General features: G+C 40.9%; 1 protein-coding gene across 1 annotated transcript in view; it reads left to right on the forward strand.

Moving 5' to 3' along the window:
* Nucleotides 1-1,430: 1,430 nt before the first annotated feature.
* The window catches only part of LOC126298116 (Down syndrome cell adhesion molecule-like protein Dscam2), a 337,586-nt gene continuing 319,026 nt past the window's right edge, over nucleotides 1,431-19,990 (forward strand). Inside the window, exons 1-2 of the mRNA XM_049989436.1 lie at nucleotides 1,431-1,490; nucleotides 9,764-9,869. Of these exons, the coding sequence (XP_049845393.1) occupies nucleotides 1,431-1,490; nucleotides 9,764-9,869 (166 nt within the window). The remainder of the gene's footprint in view (nucleotides 1,491-9,763; nucleotides 9,870-19,990) is intronic.

Consider the following 19,990-nt stretch of genomic DNA (forward strand, 5'->3'; position numbering starts at 1 on the left):
CGCTATGTGGTACATTCACTTAGGCCTCCATGGGATCTGTGATAAGATTCAAAGGCCACACGAGAGCTGTTTATGTCATCAACATTAAAGTGGAGCACGTACATCGCTTCATCTACTCCTCAGTAGGGATGACGTCTTCCACCAGAATAACTGTCCATGTCTTGAGGCTAGAATCGTCCTACAATGATTTGAGTAGCATGATAGTTAACTCAGATTTATGTCTTGACTACCAAAATCGCTTGATCTGTACCCTGTGGCCGCATGGAGTGACCGCGATGTTTGAAGCTCCATGTCACGGACTGCGCAGCCCCTCCCACGGAGGTTCTAGTTTTCCCTAGGGCATGTGTGTATGTGTTGTCCTTAGCATAAGTTAGTTTAAGTAGTGTGTAGGTCCAGGGACCGATGACCTCAGCTGTTTGGTCCCTTAGGAATTCACACACATTTGAACATTTTTTTTAACCCTGAGGAAATCATCTGGCGCGCTTTGGGCAGTTTGGTGCCCACAGACCACTGGCCCGTAATTTACGGGAATTTGGTAATCCGTTCGTAGATGTCTTGTGCTGTCTACCGCCGAAAACCTGATAAGGAATTGGCGAATCCTGTCAGCCACTTACCATAATCTTTTGGTTTAACGGTATATATATTGTGTGTGTGTGTGTGTGTGTGTGTGTGTGTGTGTGTGTGTGTGTGTGCGTGTGTGTAAGGGAGCGATCAAAAAGCTTCCGTTGAAGGTCGTACACTCCAAAAACGGTAAGGCAATCAGGCAAAATCACCGTGAGCACTGAGACAATCGTGTCACCAACGAACCAGTTTGACGATACTCGTTTGGTAGTACATCGTGTCCTGCAGTGTGATAAAATCCATAACTTGCTGTTGCACATCCTTGTTCGACAGGAATCATCGACCCTTCAAGACCTTTCTTAAGGAACCGAAGGTGTGATAATCGCGTGAGGAGATATCAGGACTATAGGGCGGGTACTCGAGTCTCTCCCACTTGAGTTGGCGTAACTTCTGGTTAACATTTGCGATTTGGAGACGTGCTTTATCATGAAGCAGCAGTACCATCGGCGAACCATTACACAACGATGGCTTTCGACGGACGTCTAGTAACGTCTAATCCCATACACGTTCTTCATTCGTCGACTGGGTCTAGCGGTGTTTGTGCTTCGACAGCCAAGAGAATAATAACTGCACGTTGGTCCTGTTTGGACGCGTTTGGTAATAACGTCGCCATAGTTCACGGGTTCCAAATTTACTACGCACACCATACTGGTCCCTTGCCTACATGTTGGAGCTTATTTTTAGAGTGTATGTTTATACATAATGTGAATCCTGCAGTATGTGCAGTATTTGATAAAAATTCTAGAGAAAATGGTTAGAATGTACATCCATTCAAAACTAGGTGAAGAGTTTTCACTATTTATACAAAAATGGTTATGGATTATATTTATATTTATATCTACACTCTGAGTATTACTATGAAGTACAAGGTATAGACTAATTCTCTCGTTGTGTCATATCTTGCTGTAGCATAAACAATAGTATATACATTTGTAGGGAGTTCCTTTCAACCAAAGGCAGAAGAAAAGTCTCTAAAAATATTTTTGTCTAATCCTTCTATTCTCCTCAGACACTCTGTTCGTCCGTGATATCCTGAAGGTAATAAATAACGATACCCACTTTGATGCTGTGTTCCTATATTTCTGGAAGGCATTCGATAGAGTTCACTACAGTCGCGTAGTGAAGAGATTGCGGACTTATGGAATATCGGTCCTCTCAGAAAAATGAGGCACCGGACGTAAAATTATTTACTTTTGCACTGTAATGAAGTGATACATTTTCTTTAATGTGCATGATATGTATAAATGATCTGATGGATAGCCTATACGAGGTAGAATGCGCATGAAAAGCGATTTTAAAAATAGGTCACATTTAACTAAAATGTTGTTCAAAACTAAAGTTCCATGTCGAACGTAACAATGCATTAAATTATACCAAGTAACTTTTCTTTCATCCTATCGTGTGTTCTGCGGCACAAGAGAGAGTGACAGAGAGAGAGAGAGAGAGAGAGAGAGAGAGAGAGAGAGAGAGAGAGAGAGAGAGAGAGAGAGGGGGGGGGAGGGAGGGAGGGAGGGAGGGAGGGAGGATGGGATATGTATGTGCGTATGATAAACCCCTTCCCTCGAAAATATCTCTCCATCATACCTCCTCTGTGTTACCACAGATGACGTGTCACTGATTTCATTTACATAAATGGCAGGCAGGCGATCTGCCTATTTGCTTCCACCACCATGAGTGGAATGCCTAAGTTCTAATTAATGTTCACCAACCTGCAGCCTTCTATAGTTGTTGTCTCCTGTGCAGAAAAGAGCACGTAGGTCGTGAATCCGTTATCTTGCGGCTGCAATAATCTCCTAGCGAGGAAGAAATGTTTTAGAAATAATTAAATTTCCAATTACTTAGCTTACACGGGATGCCACTCGCTTTTTATTAGCAGAACACCAGAAACTGCTCAATTACATTCCACTTTAGTGTCACAAATAATTTCCATTCTTCAACAAAATAACGAATTGCGTATTTTTTAATTACTATTACATGGTTCTCAACTAAATGGCCAAATAACCTTACATTGCCACACTACTGGCCTTTAAAATTGCTACACCACTAAGATGACGTGCTACAGACAAGAAATTTAACCGACAGGAAGAAGATGATGTGATATGCAAATGATTAGCATTTCAGAGCATTCACACAAGATTGACGCCGGTGACGACACCTACAACGTGCTGAAATGAGGAAAGTTTCCAACCGATTTCTCATACACAAACAGCAGTTGACCGGCGTTGTTGTAATCCCTCGTGTAAGGAGGAGAAATGCGTACCATCACGTTTCCGACTTTGATAAAGGTCGGATTGTAGCCTATCGCGTTGGTCGAGATCCAATGACTGTTAGCAGACTATGGAATCGGTGGGTTCAGGAGGGTAATAAGGAACGCCGTGCTAGACCCCAACGGCGTCGAATCACTTGCAGTCGAGATGACAGGCATCTTATCCGCATGGCTGTAACGGATCGTGCAGCCACGTCTTGATCCCTGAGTCAACAGATGGGGACGTTTGCAGAACAACAACCATCTGCACGAACAGTTCGACGACGTTTGCAGTAGCATGTACTATCAGCTCGGAGACCATGTCTGCGGTTACCCTTGACGCTGCATCACAGACACCACTGCCTGCGATGGTGTACTCAACGACGAACCTGGGTGCACGAATGACACAACGTCATTTTTTCGGATGAATCCAGGTTCTGTTTACAGCATAATGATGATCGCATCCGTGTTTGGCGACATCGCGGTGCACCATTGGTTACACATCTCGGTCACCTCTTGTTCGCACTGACGGCACTTTTTAACAGTGGACGTTACATTTCAGATGTGTTTCGATACACTTCATTCGATCCCTGCGAAACCCTACAATTCAGCAGGATAATGCACGACCGCATGTTTCAGGTCCTGTACGGGCCTTTCTGGAGAGAGAAAATGTTCGACTGCTGCCCTGGCCCGCACATTCTCCGATACGCCAGTCACAACTCTTGATCAACTGTGGTATCGTGTTGAAGTTGCATGGGCAGCTCTGTCTTATTCAATGCCCAGGCGTATCAAGGCCGTTATATCGGCCAGAGGTGGTTGTTCTGGGTAGGGATTTCTCAAGGATCTATCCATCCCAATTGCGTGAAAATATAATCACATATCAGTTTTAGTAAAATATATTTTTCCAATGAATACCCGGCCCCTAGACTTACACACTACTTAAATTAACTTATGCTAAGACCAACACACACACCAATGCCCGAGGGAGGACTCGAACCTCCGGCACGAGAGATCGCGTAATCCGTGTCATGGCGCCTCAAACCGCGCGGTCTCGCCACGCGACTCTTAACAAAAGATTATCATCTTGGCGCGCAACTTCCGGACGCAGCATCCAATCGCGGAGAGGGACCACAATTTAGGCAGTCTTTCTCACGATGCCCATACCAAACAAACCATCTGTCATCGTTACCTCACATCATATTACGTAATCGTGCCACTGCTGCCTTCTCAACTGCTCTAATAAGAGCTTCTTGTACCTGAATATGATGACTGTAAATCCAGAAATATTATACATCCCTCTCCTAAGATTTACAAGAACTGTAATGCAGGCAACAATCAGTATGGAAATAAACAATTTTTTATTCAGACCTTTATAAATTTTTAGCTATCGTCTCTCAAGAGCTATACCATTCACTGTACTTGTAATTTCTTATTGTTTTTCAGAAGTTGAATCTACTTTATACTTTTTCATTCTCAGGTTATTAATTTACTTATATAATAATAGACTTATTTATTTTGTGATTAGAAAAATCGCTTGCTATCCTCTGTCACCCCGTGTATAACCTTATATCACAAAATCATTAATCTCTAATTACACTTTCTATACTAATTAAATTATTCTTTTAGTAGTAAAGATTTTCAAAGTAGTATTATTCTGCACCTTTATGTTGTTGATAGTCTTTTATTAATTTACAGTCTTCGATCTCTGCTATAATACTCTATAGCAGTCCACTGTCTCCTAGGCAAGTTTCAGTCAATCAGATATTTTTTACTGCTGTTAAGCTAAGCTATTATCGCGGCACTGCCGTCAGTTAAATTAAAAAAAATATTCTTGTGAAGAATTTACATTGTTATTCACTTTTGGCACACACCCGTTCTTTTAACTGACCGAGTTCTATACCACTACTACCGGGACATTGCCGTCCTTTCAAATCGATGAACCATTCTTTACACTTTACACTTTTCCACACCATGCCGTTCTGCACGTATTATATTTAAAGGCGTCATAAAGACGTCCACTTCACATGGTTCCAAATACTACAAACACAACACCTACAAATTCACAAATACGTGGAGATGGAGGAACTTTTCACTCAGGCCTTCTACCACAACATAACCAAGCAGCTCAGAACACCAACCCATATTGATGATGCTGTTGTCCATGATGTGGTCTTGCATTGCGAAGCTCCAGACTTTCCCAACTGGTGCTGTGTTCAACAACTTACAGTCCATTCTCCCATCCCCAACCTCAGCGTACAGTTCCAGTCCAATTTCATGAATCAATACAAAATGCCACAAATTAGTTTCCTAGTAATTTTAATCAAATTGTAAAAAAGCATGTTTTCATACACAATTACAATAAAAATGCATGATACGGAATCTTTTGGTTTGATTTTGAGTTTTTATAAATAATACCACTGTTTACATCGTATTACGACAGTGGTTCATCAGTGTTTTCGTTTTGGTCACATCTTTAGCTACATACAGCTGAGTCATTGCCCTTCGCACTACTTAAGAGCTCTTTGCTTGCTCGCACCATCTTTTAATACTGACCTGCTACGCTAATGACTCAGACCGCTAGCCGGCTTCACTTACTATGCTCTTTAAATCTCACCTATAGAGGCTTACAACTGCAATTCACAGATACGCCGAGGGAACCTTTTAGAATCTTGCTTCAAACTAATTCGCAATGATTCAGTTATCAAATCGTTGCTTCATTCCAACAGTATGAGGTATCATTCCTTCTACATTTGACTGTCATTGTTGCTACGGAAAGTATTGGTCGAACGCTATTCATGTAGTGACTGTGTATTTCCTGCTGATTTTTATATACGAACATGACTTTGTAATATGTAGGCGCTAATTATCTTACTATTAGCTAGACCTTTATTCCAGATTCCTTTCTTATTACTCTCTATCTCTAATATTACGTGGTGTTCTATTTAAACCTTATTTAATGCGTTTATATCTTTTATGAGATTTCCATATCAGTTTTGTGTACTATACCGACGATATACCTACTCCCTTGTACTTCATAAGATAGTTGGCGGAAACCACTTTGATCATAAATACAGCTTAACGCCCTACTTACAGGTGGCCTTTCGCCTTTGCTCTCCCAGTCTTCATAAATGATTGGCCGACTTTCCTGTTGCCTGACAACAATACTTCTCCTTCCTTTCTCTTTGTAAGTGATTGGCCGACTTTTCTGTCGCTGTGGTCGCAGGTTCGAATCCTTCCTCGGCCATGGATATGTGTGATGTCCTTAGGTTAGTTAGGTTTAAGTAGTTCTAAGTTCTAGGGGACTTATGTTAAGTCCCATAGTGTTCAGAGCCATTGCAACCATCTGCAGCCTTCAGCTGATTTATTTTGCGTTATTTCTGTGTTATATATAATAGCTCTTCTGTTGCTTTCTTATTCTCAGAATATTTTCAGACATAATAGTTTGTGTATCACTGTTAAAACTATTTAAAAATTGTTCCACGACATACTGCATGACATGTTTTTCTCATGTTTCATTAATCTGGTAGTAGTTATTGTTGTAACTATATCCTGTGTCCTTTTGTTGTTGCATCTGCAATCCTATCTCTCGTATATTCTGGCCTGTTACATTCCGTCAAATGTCTGTTTTTCACCCGTGACTTGCAGATGTTTATTCTGCTGGGTTACGCTGTTTATAACATAGCTTGTTTCTTTGTTGTCAGATTCAGTATAAGATTTTTTTTCATATTATCATTGAGAGAGAAGAATGTTAAAGAAGACAGGTAATAGTTCTCAGTGAAAGAAGGGGAAGAACTAACAGCGGGAAAAGAAAGTGAAGTATGCTATCAGGTAACACGGGCTCGGGGTAATCGTCAGTTACTTAGCAATACAAAGAACGTTTTTGGCCCCTGATGTTAATATTGGTAATATTTTTTCATGTCACTAATTGACATTTCACCTAATTATTGTTGTGGCGTTATTTCCGTGGTAGAATGAGGCACTTCATTCACAACTTTCTCAAATTCAACCACGTGATCTACCCCGACATGATGCTTCTTAGAAATGAACTGATAACTTTGTCTTCCATAGAAGAATGCAGTTTAAATTTGACCTTTTCTTGCCAGCGGCCTCTGACAGAAACTGGCTTTCAAGTCTATTTTTATTGGTATCTTGACGCCATTAAACTTCGGTACGGGACCTTCTAGTACCTTACTCCTGTCTATTTGTGATATAATGACTTTTCCACCACCAAACCTTCTGTCCACAAATACTTCGCCTCTCGCTCTGTTTTTCGTGCTACAAGACCAGTCTTTATCGAAGAATGCTTGAACAAATTCTTTATATGTTTTACATGCGTTACTGACCCCTGTTTCCCATGATTTCGCTACTCCTTCTAAGCTACTGACCACGAATTTGATTTTTTGTTTTTTGTTGTTGAGTCCTGTTTTCAGGAGTGATTCCCTCAAAGTGTCCAATGAAGGCTACTGCGTATGTAGTTCCCTTAGTAGAGAAATGATCGTATGAATAAGCATTATCGTAATTTCCTACGTCACTAACATAAATAACATCTTTCTTTCTTTCTTGTTCACACCAAATTTCTACTTTTTGTTTAACTTCATTAACTATTCTCTCTTGCATTTCAGGAGGCACTTTCTGCTCTATTTCGCCCCGTTTATCCTGAATCGCATTAGGGTTGCCTTTACAAGAGGATTCTACATGTTAAATGTTACAACTAAATATTTCATGGTCAACCTTTTGATTTATTTCTGACTTACAAACTTCTTGTTTTTTACCCAATTCTTTTGTTTCATATTCTATTTCCTTGCTACACCTCACAGTTTTTGCTTCAAAATGTGTGAGCTTTTGTTTCAATGCATCGAATTTAGCGTTAAGTAGAGCTGTTCCTACATTAATTTCCTTTGACCCCTCCTTACATTTTCTGTGTACTTTTCTTAATTCCTCCTTATTTTCTTTCTCTTGTTATAAAGTTAATTATGGCATAGATCTTATATCTTGATCGTCCTGAGTTGGCCAAGTGTCGGTTGAAGTTGTACGATGACTTACTTCCTGTTTCCCACACATTTTTCTAATGGTAATGTTCAAATTACAAATCTTAGATTGCTATATGCAAGCGCAACACTTCCACTGCTTTTCCTCCCCGACGTACTGCCTCTGATTCTTGTAGCCGTGGGCTGCACCGCTGGCTGCAACTCCACTGTCGCGGTGTGCTGAAGTTGACACTTCAAACGCGCCCGGTACTGCAAACTGCGCCGGCCGCTGCTTGCCACTCCGCACCTGTTGTCTACGGCTGCCTCATGCTGCTCTGCAAGCTGTGCCCTCTCGTAGCAAGAATCTTGAAGTGATTAGTAATAACATAATCCTATGGACCACGCAAAGAACGTTAAATTTTCTTCTCATATCACTTCAGTACTTCCTATTCCTCAGTCACCGATGCTACTTTCGTTGTAACGGATAATTTGATTTTGGGGCATCATATACCATAGTTCAAGTAAAGTTCAAAAACAGTTGAAACACTGTTCAAAGCCTACTTATCACAGTTCTCATGCAGTTCTCTGATCATTCACAGTTTACCCAAGCAGTCCTTACGTAGCTCGCTGGTCGCTTACAGTTCCTGTTCTCGCGAATAAAATCTAGTCTCATAATTCCAAAGCACTTCGATGCCATGTACGGCAAGTTGAAGAAGAGAGTGAAGGAGAGAGAATATATATATGTTTCAAATGGCTCTGAGCACAATGGGACTTAACATCTGAGGTTACTGAGGTCATCAGTCCTCTAGAACTTAGAACTACTTGAACCTAAATAACCTAAAGACATCACACACATCCATGCCCGAGGCAGGATTCGAACCTGCGTCCGTAGCAGTCGCGGGCCACCGCGGCCGGTTATATATATATGATAAACCCCTTCACTCAAAAAATCTCTCTTTCATACCTCTTCTGTGTTACGGACAGATGACGTGTCACTAATCTCATTTGTACTAATATTGCAGTACAAGCGATCTGCCTATTTGCTTCCACCGCCCTGAGTGGAATGCGTAAGTTGTAATAAATGTTCACCAAACTGCAGCCGTCTATAGTTATTGTCTCCTGCGCAGAAAACAGTACGTAGGTCGTGAATCCGTTATTTTGAGGCTCTTATCGAGGAATACATATTTTAGAGGTAATTAAATTTCCAATTAGTTTGTTTACACGGGATGCCACTAGCTTTTTATTAGCAGAACACGAAAACTTAACAATTACATTCCACTTCAACAGAATATTATCATTTTGGCTCGCAACTTCAGAACGCAGCAGCCAATCGCGGAGAAGGACCATAGTTTAGGTGGTCTTTCTCACGATACCCCTACTGTACAAACAATGTCATCGGTGCCTCACACCGCATTACATAATCTTGCGGCTGCTGCCTTGTCAACTGCTCTAATAAGAACTTCTTGTATCTGAATATGATGGCTGCAAAGTCAGAGATATTGCAGCATATTATGTAAATCTGTGATTCTCGGAAAATATAATATATTCATACTGTTCCTAGACACATCATTAGCGTTGTTGGTCCTCAGTTACCAAGTACATTATACAATTGATTTTGAGGTTACAAAGAAATAAACTCTAAATCGCTAATTTTCTTGAGACTTCTATACTACAGCACGCTGTTTCTGGCGGTTTGCTTTGCTTGTATGTTCATTCATTCTAGTTTGAGGAAACTAGTTCCATAATCTATGTGTGTTAGTCATTTCTAGAACGGCGTGAAGTGCGTCCTGTCAGAATCATTATTTTTTGTGAAGATATTGGACAAACAAATGTATCAGAAATCGATGACAGAAAACACATATCGAATATGTACGTTAAAATCTGACGGTTAAGTGTTTGTTGTTCTACTAATTTCACTTCTTTTTTTCAGATTTTGAGAATTGAGCATGTGGAGAGGTCGGATAAAGGCATGTACCAGTGCGTCGTGTCCAACAACGACGAGACAGCTCAGGGAACAGCTGAACTGAGACTGGGCGGTATGTCAACAATTTATTTTGTTTCTGGTGCCATCTTAAAAGAGAAAAATGCCATCCATATTTTAATGGACATGGGAAGGATTGTTTCTTATTTACATATAACAACATGAAAACTGCATTTTGTATCATACACGATTGTATTTGATTAATGAGATGATTAACACGCCATAAAAAGGCCAATACCTTTTTTTGTGTAATCATGATAATGACTGGTTTGTTGCGGCTCGCCAGAAATTTCCCTCTTGTGCCAATATCTTCATATCGGAGTAGCACTTGCAACCTACGTCCTGAGTTATTTGCCGGATGTATTACAATTTGTGCCTTCCTCTACAGTGTTTACCCTGTACAGTCCCTCTAGTACCGTGGAACATGGAAGCTGTTCCCTGATGTTTTAATAAATGTTCTATCATCTAGTCCCTTCTCTTGTCAGAAGTTTCCATGTATTCCTTTCCTCTACTGTTCTTCACTGGACCTCCACATTCCTTACCTTCTCAGTCCACCTGATTTTCAACATTCCTCTGTAGCACCACATCTCAAATGCTCGGATTCTCTTCTTTTCCGGCTTTCCCACTGTCCATGTTTCATTACCAAACAACGCAGTGCTCCATACCTGTTAACAGATAATTAATAGATAATTAATGACGTAGCCCTCCAGCAAGTAGGAAATCCAGGACACTGCGTGTTGAGACGAAGCTCAGTACACCGTAACATCGATGAGGGACGTAATACTGCCTGTTAGTGAGTACAATCATGTATGTCGTTCACAGACTGCAGTAACTTCGAAATATGTAATACGTTTTGTTCAGCGAATAAAAAAATCTTAATGGAACTACGGTCACACCTTCTCAGTTTTTCAAGAAGCTCACAAGAAATTCTTCGAAACGACTGGAGTACTAGTTTTTGGACATCTGGTATAACAACTCCTAGGGTCCCGCATGAAGCATGTACAATATTTGACATACAAACTGGCCTCCAGCCGGTCGACGCAAAGACTAAGTCCGGATCTTTCACTTAATGTGGCAATAAAAGTGGCCATCTCTCAGAATCATTTACAGACTGATAACAGCATAGGACCAGAAGTTTCTTGAGGAAGTGTTGTCTTCCGCTCGACCTGTTCATGTGCTTTATCTGCTCTTGGGTAGACCACTTGCGGCAGCAATCGGATCCGGACCAGCGTAACAGCAGCTGCCCACCGAAATAGATGTTTACATACAAAAGAAGTTCTGCTTCCGTCGGCTGCACCCTGCTCACGCAACTAAGGTATTTAGTTTTTTATTGTGCACCCAGCGTGAAAACCTGTAACCCACTATTTTTTATGGCATCGTTCGCCCAACAGAACACACTTCATTTCAGATCTCCTTACGGTTGGGAAAGATCCACGATTGCTATTATGGTTGATTGGTTGTTAGAGACAAACGATTTACGTCATCACGAGTCACTTGGTCTGTACTACGATACTTCGGGAAACGCTGTCTTCGTGAAAGGTATTAGTGATTAAATTTATACTAAAGTTTCCAACAAATACAATGGCATAACTGACTTTGTAATGCTCGTAGGGAAAACAAGTAATGTAACGACAACTTTCGCAGTTTTGTAATATGCTTTTGGAGACATTAAATGAAGAGATAAAACTAGCAGTAGCCGCTTGTAACACAGTTCTACAACTACAGAGTGAAAATTTGGCTACTAAACGCCACTCTCATTCGAATAACGAAGCTCAGGTTTTGTTATTTACCTAAAAAAAGCATATATCACCGTATCTGAACATCCATAGTCACAGAACACTGATGATGTTACACCCATAGTTGCAGGATACGCACATACAACAAGTAAACTTACTCGAGGAATACGCTTAGATTTTGATTGGCTTTGGATATATTGTAGCGTAGAGCAAAATAAGAGACACACATTTTTTATAAATACCCATGCGGCCTTTAAGGGGTTAAACACCCACTTGAAAAAATTGAATTTAATATTTCTGAACGAGTACTGTTGAAACGGTAACAGATTTTTAAAAAGCTTCAAATAATAGGTCTGTGGTTCTTAATGTACGTTACAGTGGTGCACCAAGAGTGGTCGAAAAAGTCATACTTTCGAAATGGCCTTCCCGCACTAGTTTGTTTTTCATTTCGACATTTGACTAATAAGAAATCGTACAGCATCGTTAGCACCAAATTCAGTCTTATATGATGAAGTGGTATCCCAAAGACGCATTTGTCAGATATAAGCTAGAATTGTATCTATATTGCTGTACCCGTGCCCGATATGTCTCCGCTTTAATGTCAGTCCTCATGTTGGGTTGTTTAACAAGTTTTTTCCAGAGAAATATATTCTGAACGGCATAGTCTACATTTATTGTTCTATATACATAGTTTCTTTTATTTGAGGAAATGTAAAATATCTTGTATTTTATTTGTGTTCTCTTTTTACATTTATTTGTCGAAACATTTTCAGATTTTATCATGCGCTCTTTGAAGTTATTTAGGTATTATTGTTATAAATCTTTACAGTAATGAGGAAGGACAATATTGTTCAACTAGAAAGAATGCTGAATGCATTTAGATTTTGCGCATCAAGCACATCAGACAATTGCAATTTTATGACAGTAGTCACAAACAGTATCATAGTTTTTAAAAGTCAACAGGTTTATCACACTTAGGACTTTCTGCGAAATTTAACCATCTTGTACAATGCATATTTAAACAACTTGACGAATCTGGCAGAAGAAATCTGATTGTGAACGTGAGATTGAATTTTTAGTATATTGTTTCTTAAATGTAAGTAAACGTCGTAGTTATGTAATATTATTACGCCTGAAAAATGTTTCAAGAATTTGTTCGTGGCTGAAATGTATATACGTCTAGTGGCTGAATAATATAAATCGTTCCGGCAGGAATTGTTAAGATAGTCACCTCTCTTCCGCTTTCATCAATGGTGTTAACTATTTTTTCCGTTTTGCCCGGCCCATGAATCTAAAAACAAGACATATTTTTCATTCGTATTAGGTGTACAAACCTGTTAAAACCACTTTCTTACGAGCTCCGATGTCAATCTACCGGACGTGGAATCGAACACAAGAATATAATCTGCCTTATATAAATCTTTTTGTCTTTTGGTCCGAACTTGTCTCTTTTTCATGCAGACCTATGAGCAAGGGGGGCATTAAATTTCCGATTGCAGATATAATGGGCTGCATCCTATAACTATGTGTTGATTCATTCAGGGATTTTAGAATTTCAGCCTTTGACGTTCCTCTGAAAGATAGTTTTCAGTCTGCTTGCATTTCCTAATTGAAACCTGACAGGTCAGAATTATACACATTGATCTCTCCAATCAACACAATTTTCGATTTCACAGTCTCCACAAATTCTTAAGCTTTTCCCCTCCGTCCTTTATTCGCTACTTGCGTTTGAATGATGAATGCGTTGATTTTACTTGAAATAATCCAGTGTTTTCTTTTGAAATTATGAAACCAAATGTTGTGATAAATTACTATAATAAATAGGTAGTAAAGCCCACCTCTTTATTGCCAGATCATGTATCGATAATTATTTGTCCACAGCAATTTTAAATTTATCTAATGCGCACTTCGAAATACCTAATAACTTTTCATTTCTCATCTCACCTGCAACAATTTGTGCTTCCTATTCTTATAGACTTTCTCTCTTTGAGATCTTTCTGTATCTCTGTTTCACAGTTTCAAGTTCGTTTTTACCAGAGGGCCAAAAAGTAATGGCTTTTTATTTATACTTGAAGTCTATGTCACATATTGCTTTTTTATCCACTTTTACCACTTTTTCATAACCTTCTTCATAATGTTATTGAATAAGAAAAGGCTCTGAAAATCCACGTTCATCTTCAACGCTTCAAGTGATGTGACTTTCCACAAATACGTCATTATCAACAGCGTATTTAATCTAATCTTCTACCTGTACTGCAAAAGTTATTTCCTCACTTGTGATCATAGGTCAGAGTCCACATTATATTGTGCATGATCATAATTCGTACATAGTAACTGAAAAATTTTTTTGGGTTCATCGACATCCACTCTACACGTAATTATAGTGGCAGAAAAGAAGACGTGAGCCAAGAGAAACAGTAGACAGCGCCTCCAACACACGGCGTGTAGGCATTACAGTTAGTGATGCGAAATAGGCGTCCCGGCACGCAGCGTTTCCCCCACACTACTTGTCCGCACTCTGCTGCCCATGCACTTGGGTAAGGTTTGTCGGTTGAGGGAAAGGGATGGGGAATAGTTTCTTCCTTTCCACTCATGTCATGAAAGTGCAGTTGTCCCATGTTCTTCGTGGGCAGAATCAAAATGCATTCAGCATTCTTTTTGAGCCAAATAATTCCGCACTTTCTCATTATTGTACAGATTTATAATAGTGTTACAACAAAACGGTACAAACAATTTCACACAGAACTTAATTAAATCTCAAAAGATTTCAACTTCAAAAAAATGTACCAAATGTAAAAAGAGAACATAAATAAAACACAAGATATTTTATATTTCATAAAATTAAAGAAAATATCTATTTAGAGCATTAAATGTAGAATATACATTTAGAATTCTGAAAAGACTTATTAATCATCCCAACATGACAACTGGCACTGAAGCGGACACACATCAGGCGCGCGCACCGCGATGTAGAGATATTTCTAGCTCATATCTGGCAAATGTGTCTTTGGAATACCATTTCATCATATTTGATTGAATGTGGTGTTAACGATGCTGCACGATTTGGTGCTAGTCAGATGTCGAAATGAAAAACAAAATAACGCCGTAGGGCATTTCGAAACAACGACCTTTTCGACAAATCTGGATTGACCACTGTAAGGTACATTATAAACCATAGACTTTTATTTGAAGTTTTTTTAATCTGTTACTGTTTGAACGGTATTCATTGAGAAATATTAAACTCAGTTTTTTCAATCGGGTATTCCATTCCTTAACGGCCGTATGAAGAAGTATAAAAAATATCTCCTATTTTCCTCTACACTACAAAATATTCAACGCCGATCAAATGTGGAGCAGCAGCCCATATACCTTCCCTAAATTCAACCCCAGAGAAACACAACCCACCTTTTGGTGAACGGTTATATCTTACCCACGCTGTTGGCGTACCAACTGCCGTTCCGAGTTCACAATTGGTTCATCATCTTCCGAGTTCATCTAAGTTGACCGCATCAGAAGCTGTTGCTCAAGCCCACATACCGATTGATGCAGCATTGATGTTGTGAACGCCCTTAGAACAATCACACTGGATTAATTAATTTATTTATTCACAGGTATAGTTCCGTAGGACTAAATTGAGGAAGCAATATCTATGGTGAGGAACAAGCCAATCCATAAATTAGATCATCAAAGTTAATAACAAATAAAATAAATAGGAGTCAGCCACTTAGACTTCAAACTACGACGAAAACTGCTAAGATTTTTTAAAAAATTCTTGTGGTAGCTAACTGAAAGTGTATGCAGTAGAATACTGTACACCTTTCAGCACAATAGTCAAGGAGGGGCAACCCAAATGGTTAGTATTAAGTTAGTGGAAGGTACTAACATTTATGAATAATCCCGTACTGTTAACAGGAAAAGGCATTAATGGTAAAATATAATGTGAATCTAATGTCAGAATTCCCATACTCCTGAACAGAGGTCAACACGAAGATAGTGAACTAACAGCGCTTATTGCTCGAACCGCCCGTTTCTGAGCCAAAATTACTCTTTTTGAATACAAAGAAGCACCCCAGAAAATAATTCCGTATTTCATAGGCGAATGAAAATATTCAAAGCAGAATAGCTTTCGTTTTGGTCCATCTCTTATTGCAGAGACTGTTTGACTGGTAGAAATAGCAGCATACAGTTTTGAGCAAGATCCTGAACATTGGCATTCAGTAACAGCTTACCACCTATCTTAACACCTAGCAATTTGGGTTGTTGATACTCACTTATCATGTATCCTTAGGTGTAAACAGAATGTCAGTTCCAGCTGAAACTTATAAACTGAAAAAACTGAGTCTTACTGTAATATTTGGCTTTCCTCTTAGCAGGACGTGGCACCTTGTACTACCCCGCATCAAAACAGAACGTTCTTCAGTGCGGCCAGTCCTAGTATTCGAAAATCGTCCCTGAGTGCGATATATCGTTGCCGCCAGTGTTCTACCAAGAACGGTGCCACATGCCCTGTCTTGGAGGGCAGCAACCGTGATGGGCGGCGCATGCGCCGTGTACGGTATGGTGGCCTATATTGGACGTCGATTTGCAGCTTGGCGTCAGTTCTTAGCAGGACTCGTCAGCAGAAGCAACATTCGCCTGCAGATGGCGAACAGTTGGATCGCCAAAATATCGAGCTGAGTTTATTTTAGGATCCGGCTGCCAACCCGAAGAGATTTTCAATATTTCTTACGCCAGGAAAGCCTACGAAGCTACAGCCTATTCAATAACTTCTGCAAACGCCGCTAGCACAGATAAAGGCCTAAAACTGTCTTCGTTAACAATTTTTCCTTTTCAGGTTTCCTTACCTCTATCGGTAAAAACGGAATCCTTATATGATCACTCTGTTATCCGCCCCTCTTTGTGTACTCTGTTAGGAACCCATTTTTTTCTTAGGACAGGTAGAGGTATCAGGTTGAAATTTATGTCATATAGGCTCTGTTAGCTGTATAAAACATTTAAACTTATAAGTCAATGCACTCAAAAGATAAGGCTATTTATGTCACACATTTAGACACTCGGAAACTCACTCATCAAAACATATATGATATTTCCCATTGACCGAGAATCATGAAATCTGATAAGAAGCAAAGTTTCACAGTACAAGTAATGAAATCCATCTGAAAATTGTTAATTTATAATTATACCACTTTCTCCTTTTTTTCTGTTTGTTGTCCGTTTGTCTGTCATTCTTCCATCTGTCTGTTGAGACCCCCTTTTCTCAGGAAGGGTTAGCAATATCAAGTTGAAATATATGTTAGATACTAATGTCTACTTTCCTTTGTAGGTGTAAATAATACAATCTTCCAATACAATGCATTCAAAAGATACGACCAGATAAGTTGCACATTTTGATACTCACAAAGTTACTCATAGAAATCATTACATGTACCATGTACACAGTTGTTGGGCCTGGTAAGCTAGTGGTAAAACACGTGTCTTGAACCTGAGAGGTCTTCGGTTTAACTTAACCTTTACCTCTCAGCGACGTGAGGAGACGTCAGACACTACATGTGGTTCGGGTTCCACGCTAAATTGTAGGTCCCCTTTCCCCGATTGGATAACTAGGATAGGCCAGGGACACGCAACTCGCCCAAAGGAAGTCTTGCGCCAGGCCACTAAGCCACAGGAAACTGAAATAAGAACACCGTGAATTTATTGTCCCAGGAAGGGGAAACTTTATTGACACATTCCTGGGGTCAGATACATCACATGATCACACTGACAGAACCACAGGCACATAGACACAGGCAACAGAGCATGCACAATGTCGCCACTAGTACAGTGTATATCCACCTTTCGCAGCAATGCAGGCTGCTATTCTCCCATGGAGACGATCGTAGAGATGCTGGATGTAGTCCTGTGGAACGGCTTGCCATGTCATTTCCACCTGGCGCCTCAGTTGGACCAGCGTTCGTGCTGGACGTGCAGACCGCGTGAGACGACTATTCATCCAGTCCCAAACATGCTAAATGGGGGACAGATCCGGAGATCATGCTGGCCAGGGTAGTTGACTTACACCTTCTAGAGCACGTTGGGTGACACGGGATACATGCGGACGTGCATTGTCCTGTTGGAACTGCAAGTTCCCTTGCCGGTCTAGGAATGGTAGAACGATGGGTTCGATGACGGTTTGGATGTACCGTGCACTATTCAGTGTCCCCTCGACGATCACCAGAGGTGTACGGCCAGTGTAGGAGATCGCTCCCCACACCATGATGCCGGGTGTTGGCCCTGTGTGCCTCGGTCGTATGCAGTCCTGATTGTGGCGCTCACCTGCACGGCGCCAAACACGCATACGACCATCATTGACACCAAGGCAGAAGCGACTCTCATCGCTGAAGACGACACGTCTCCATTCGTCACTCCATTCACGCCTGTCGCGACACCACTGGAGGTGGGCTGCACGATGTTGGGGCGTGAGCGGAAGACGGCCTAACGGTGTGTGGGACCGTAGCCCACCTTCATGGAGACGGTTGCGAATGGTCCTCGCCGATACCCCAGGAGCAACAGTGTGCCTAATTTGCTGGGAAGTGGCGGTGCGGTCCCCTACGGCACTGCGTAGGATCCTACGGTCTTGGCGTGCATCCGTGCGTCGCTGCGGTCCGGTCCCAGGTCGACGGGCACGTGCACCTTCCGCCGACCACTGGCGACAACATCGATGTACTGTGGAGACCTCACGCCCCACGTATTGAGCAATTCGGCGGTACGTCCACCTGGCTTCCCGCATGCCCACTATACGCCCTCGCTCAAAGTCCGTCAACTACACATACGGTTCACGTCCACGCTGTCGCGGCATGCTACCAGTTTTAAAGACTGCGATGGAGCTCCGTATGCCACGGCAAACTGGCTGACACTGACGGCGGCGGTGCACAAATGCTGCGCAGCTAGCGCCATTCGACGGCCAACACCACGGTTCCTGGTGCGTCCGCTGTGCCGTGCGTGTGATCATTGCTTGTACAGCCCTCTCGCAGTGTCCGGAGCAAGTATGGTGGGTCTGACACACCGGTGTCAATGTGTTCTTTTTTCCATTTCCAGGAGTATATATATATATATATATATATATATATATATATATATATATATATATATATATATATATATATATATACCAAATTGAAGGTATATATACCAAATTGAAGGTAATTTCATAGGACGCTCAGTTTTAGGTACCCTCGCTGTCGACAGAGATATCGTAAATATGACGAGAGCACCTAAAAACTCAGTAACCATGGGACTGTTAGGCTTCAAGAATGTGTTCAACAGAATCAAACATAAATATCTTCTGCAGTCTTCATCATTCTCTGTTCATAACACCATTTTTATCAACATCATTAAACGATGCATCTATGAAACCATAACCAGGACCAAAATCAATGAAACCCTCTCGACACCCATTTTGATCATCCGAGCTCTTAATATAGGTGCACTTTTTTGGTGCCTTTATGTGCTTAGGTCACTGAGCCACTTTTACGAGTAGTGACTCATTCTTTTTCAGGTACTTCCTTTTATTGTCTTACGTCGATGGTTCAGACGTGATCAATGAAGACTAAGATGTACTGTGAAGAAAATTTTAGAAACCCATCAGCAAGATAGCGGCGCACCTCTCAGTATACATAAGTCCGCTATCATCCCAAACAGCCAATCGGTTTATGTCACTCAACGTCATTGGCTACCCAGAGTTGTCAGAGGGAATGCACATTACTACCCGTCCAGATATTTGATTTCACTCAACTGGCATAGTAAAATATTCAAAGTAAACAATATTCTCCGTGGACAGATGATGGGTAGCTTTTACCGGATACAGAAAGCGTCCATCTTCAACAACTCTCTAATCACGAAAGTAGAACCTATGACAAGGCAGCCGCACTACAACTTTTGGCGCCCGCGTGGTTGTACGTGTGGAATGTTAATACCTTCAAAGCACCGTTCATTACCTCCACAACTCAATATTATCACTCAGGATTAGGCCTTAGAAATTCTTATATTCAGTGCAATGTCATATATGTAAAACGAGCTTATAAGATCCTGACCACTGGTAACGGCTTATGACTCGATGTGTTTACCGCATTTTTCAAGTGAAGGCTAGTGCCAACAATTAACCAGAGCTCTCCAAGCCTTTCGACTTGTATCTCCTCGAAAAGAGCTATATCGATGAGGCATTTCTTAAAAACACGACAACCCACGCTTACAGTGCACTGCTATAACATGAGCCCCATACAGCAGTCTACAACTTTGCGTCCCACGATTGTTCAGTATTCTGGACCTATATGTGTAACAAGACTTTCCCAACATTTGTGTGCTCCAACTGGTATTGTGCAGCTACAGAAACAATCTCAATAAACGAGGAAAGACTCAATATCAGCATAGCCCCAAAGAACAGTTTGGAACCATCGACTCGTTG

Source organism: Schistocerca gregaria, chromosome X (assembly GCF_023897955.1).
Source record: "Schistocerca gregaria isolate iqSchGreg1 chromosome X, iqSchGreg1.2, whole genome shotgun sequence".
NCBI classification, from domain to species: domain Eukaryota; kingdom Metazoa; phylum Arthropoda; class Insecta; order Orthoptera; family Acrididae; genus Schistocerca; species Schistocerca gregaria.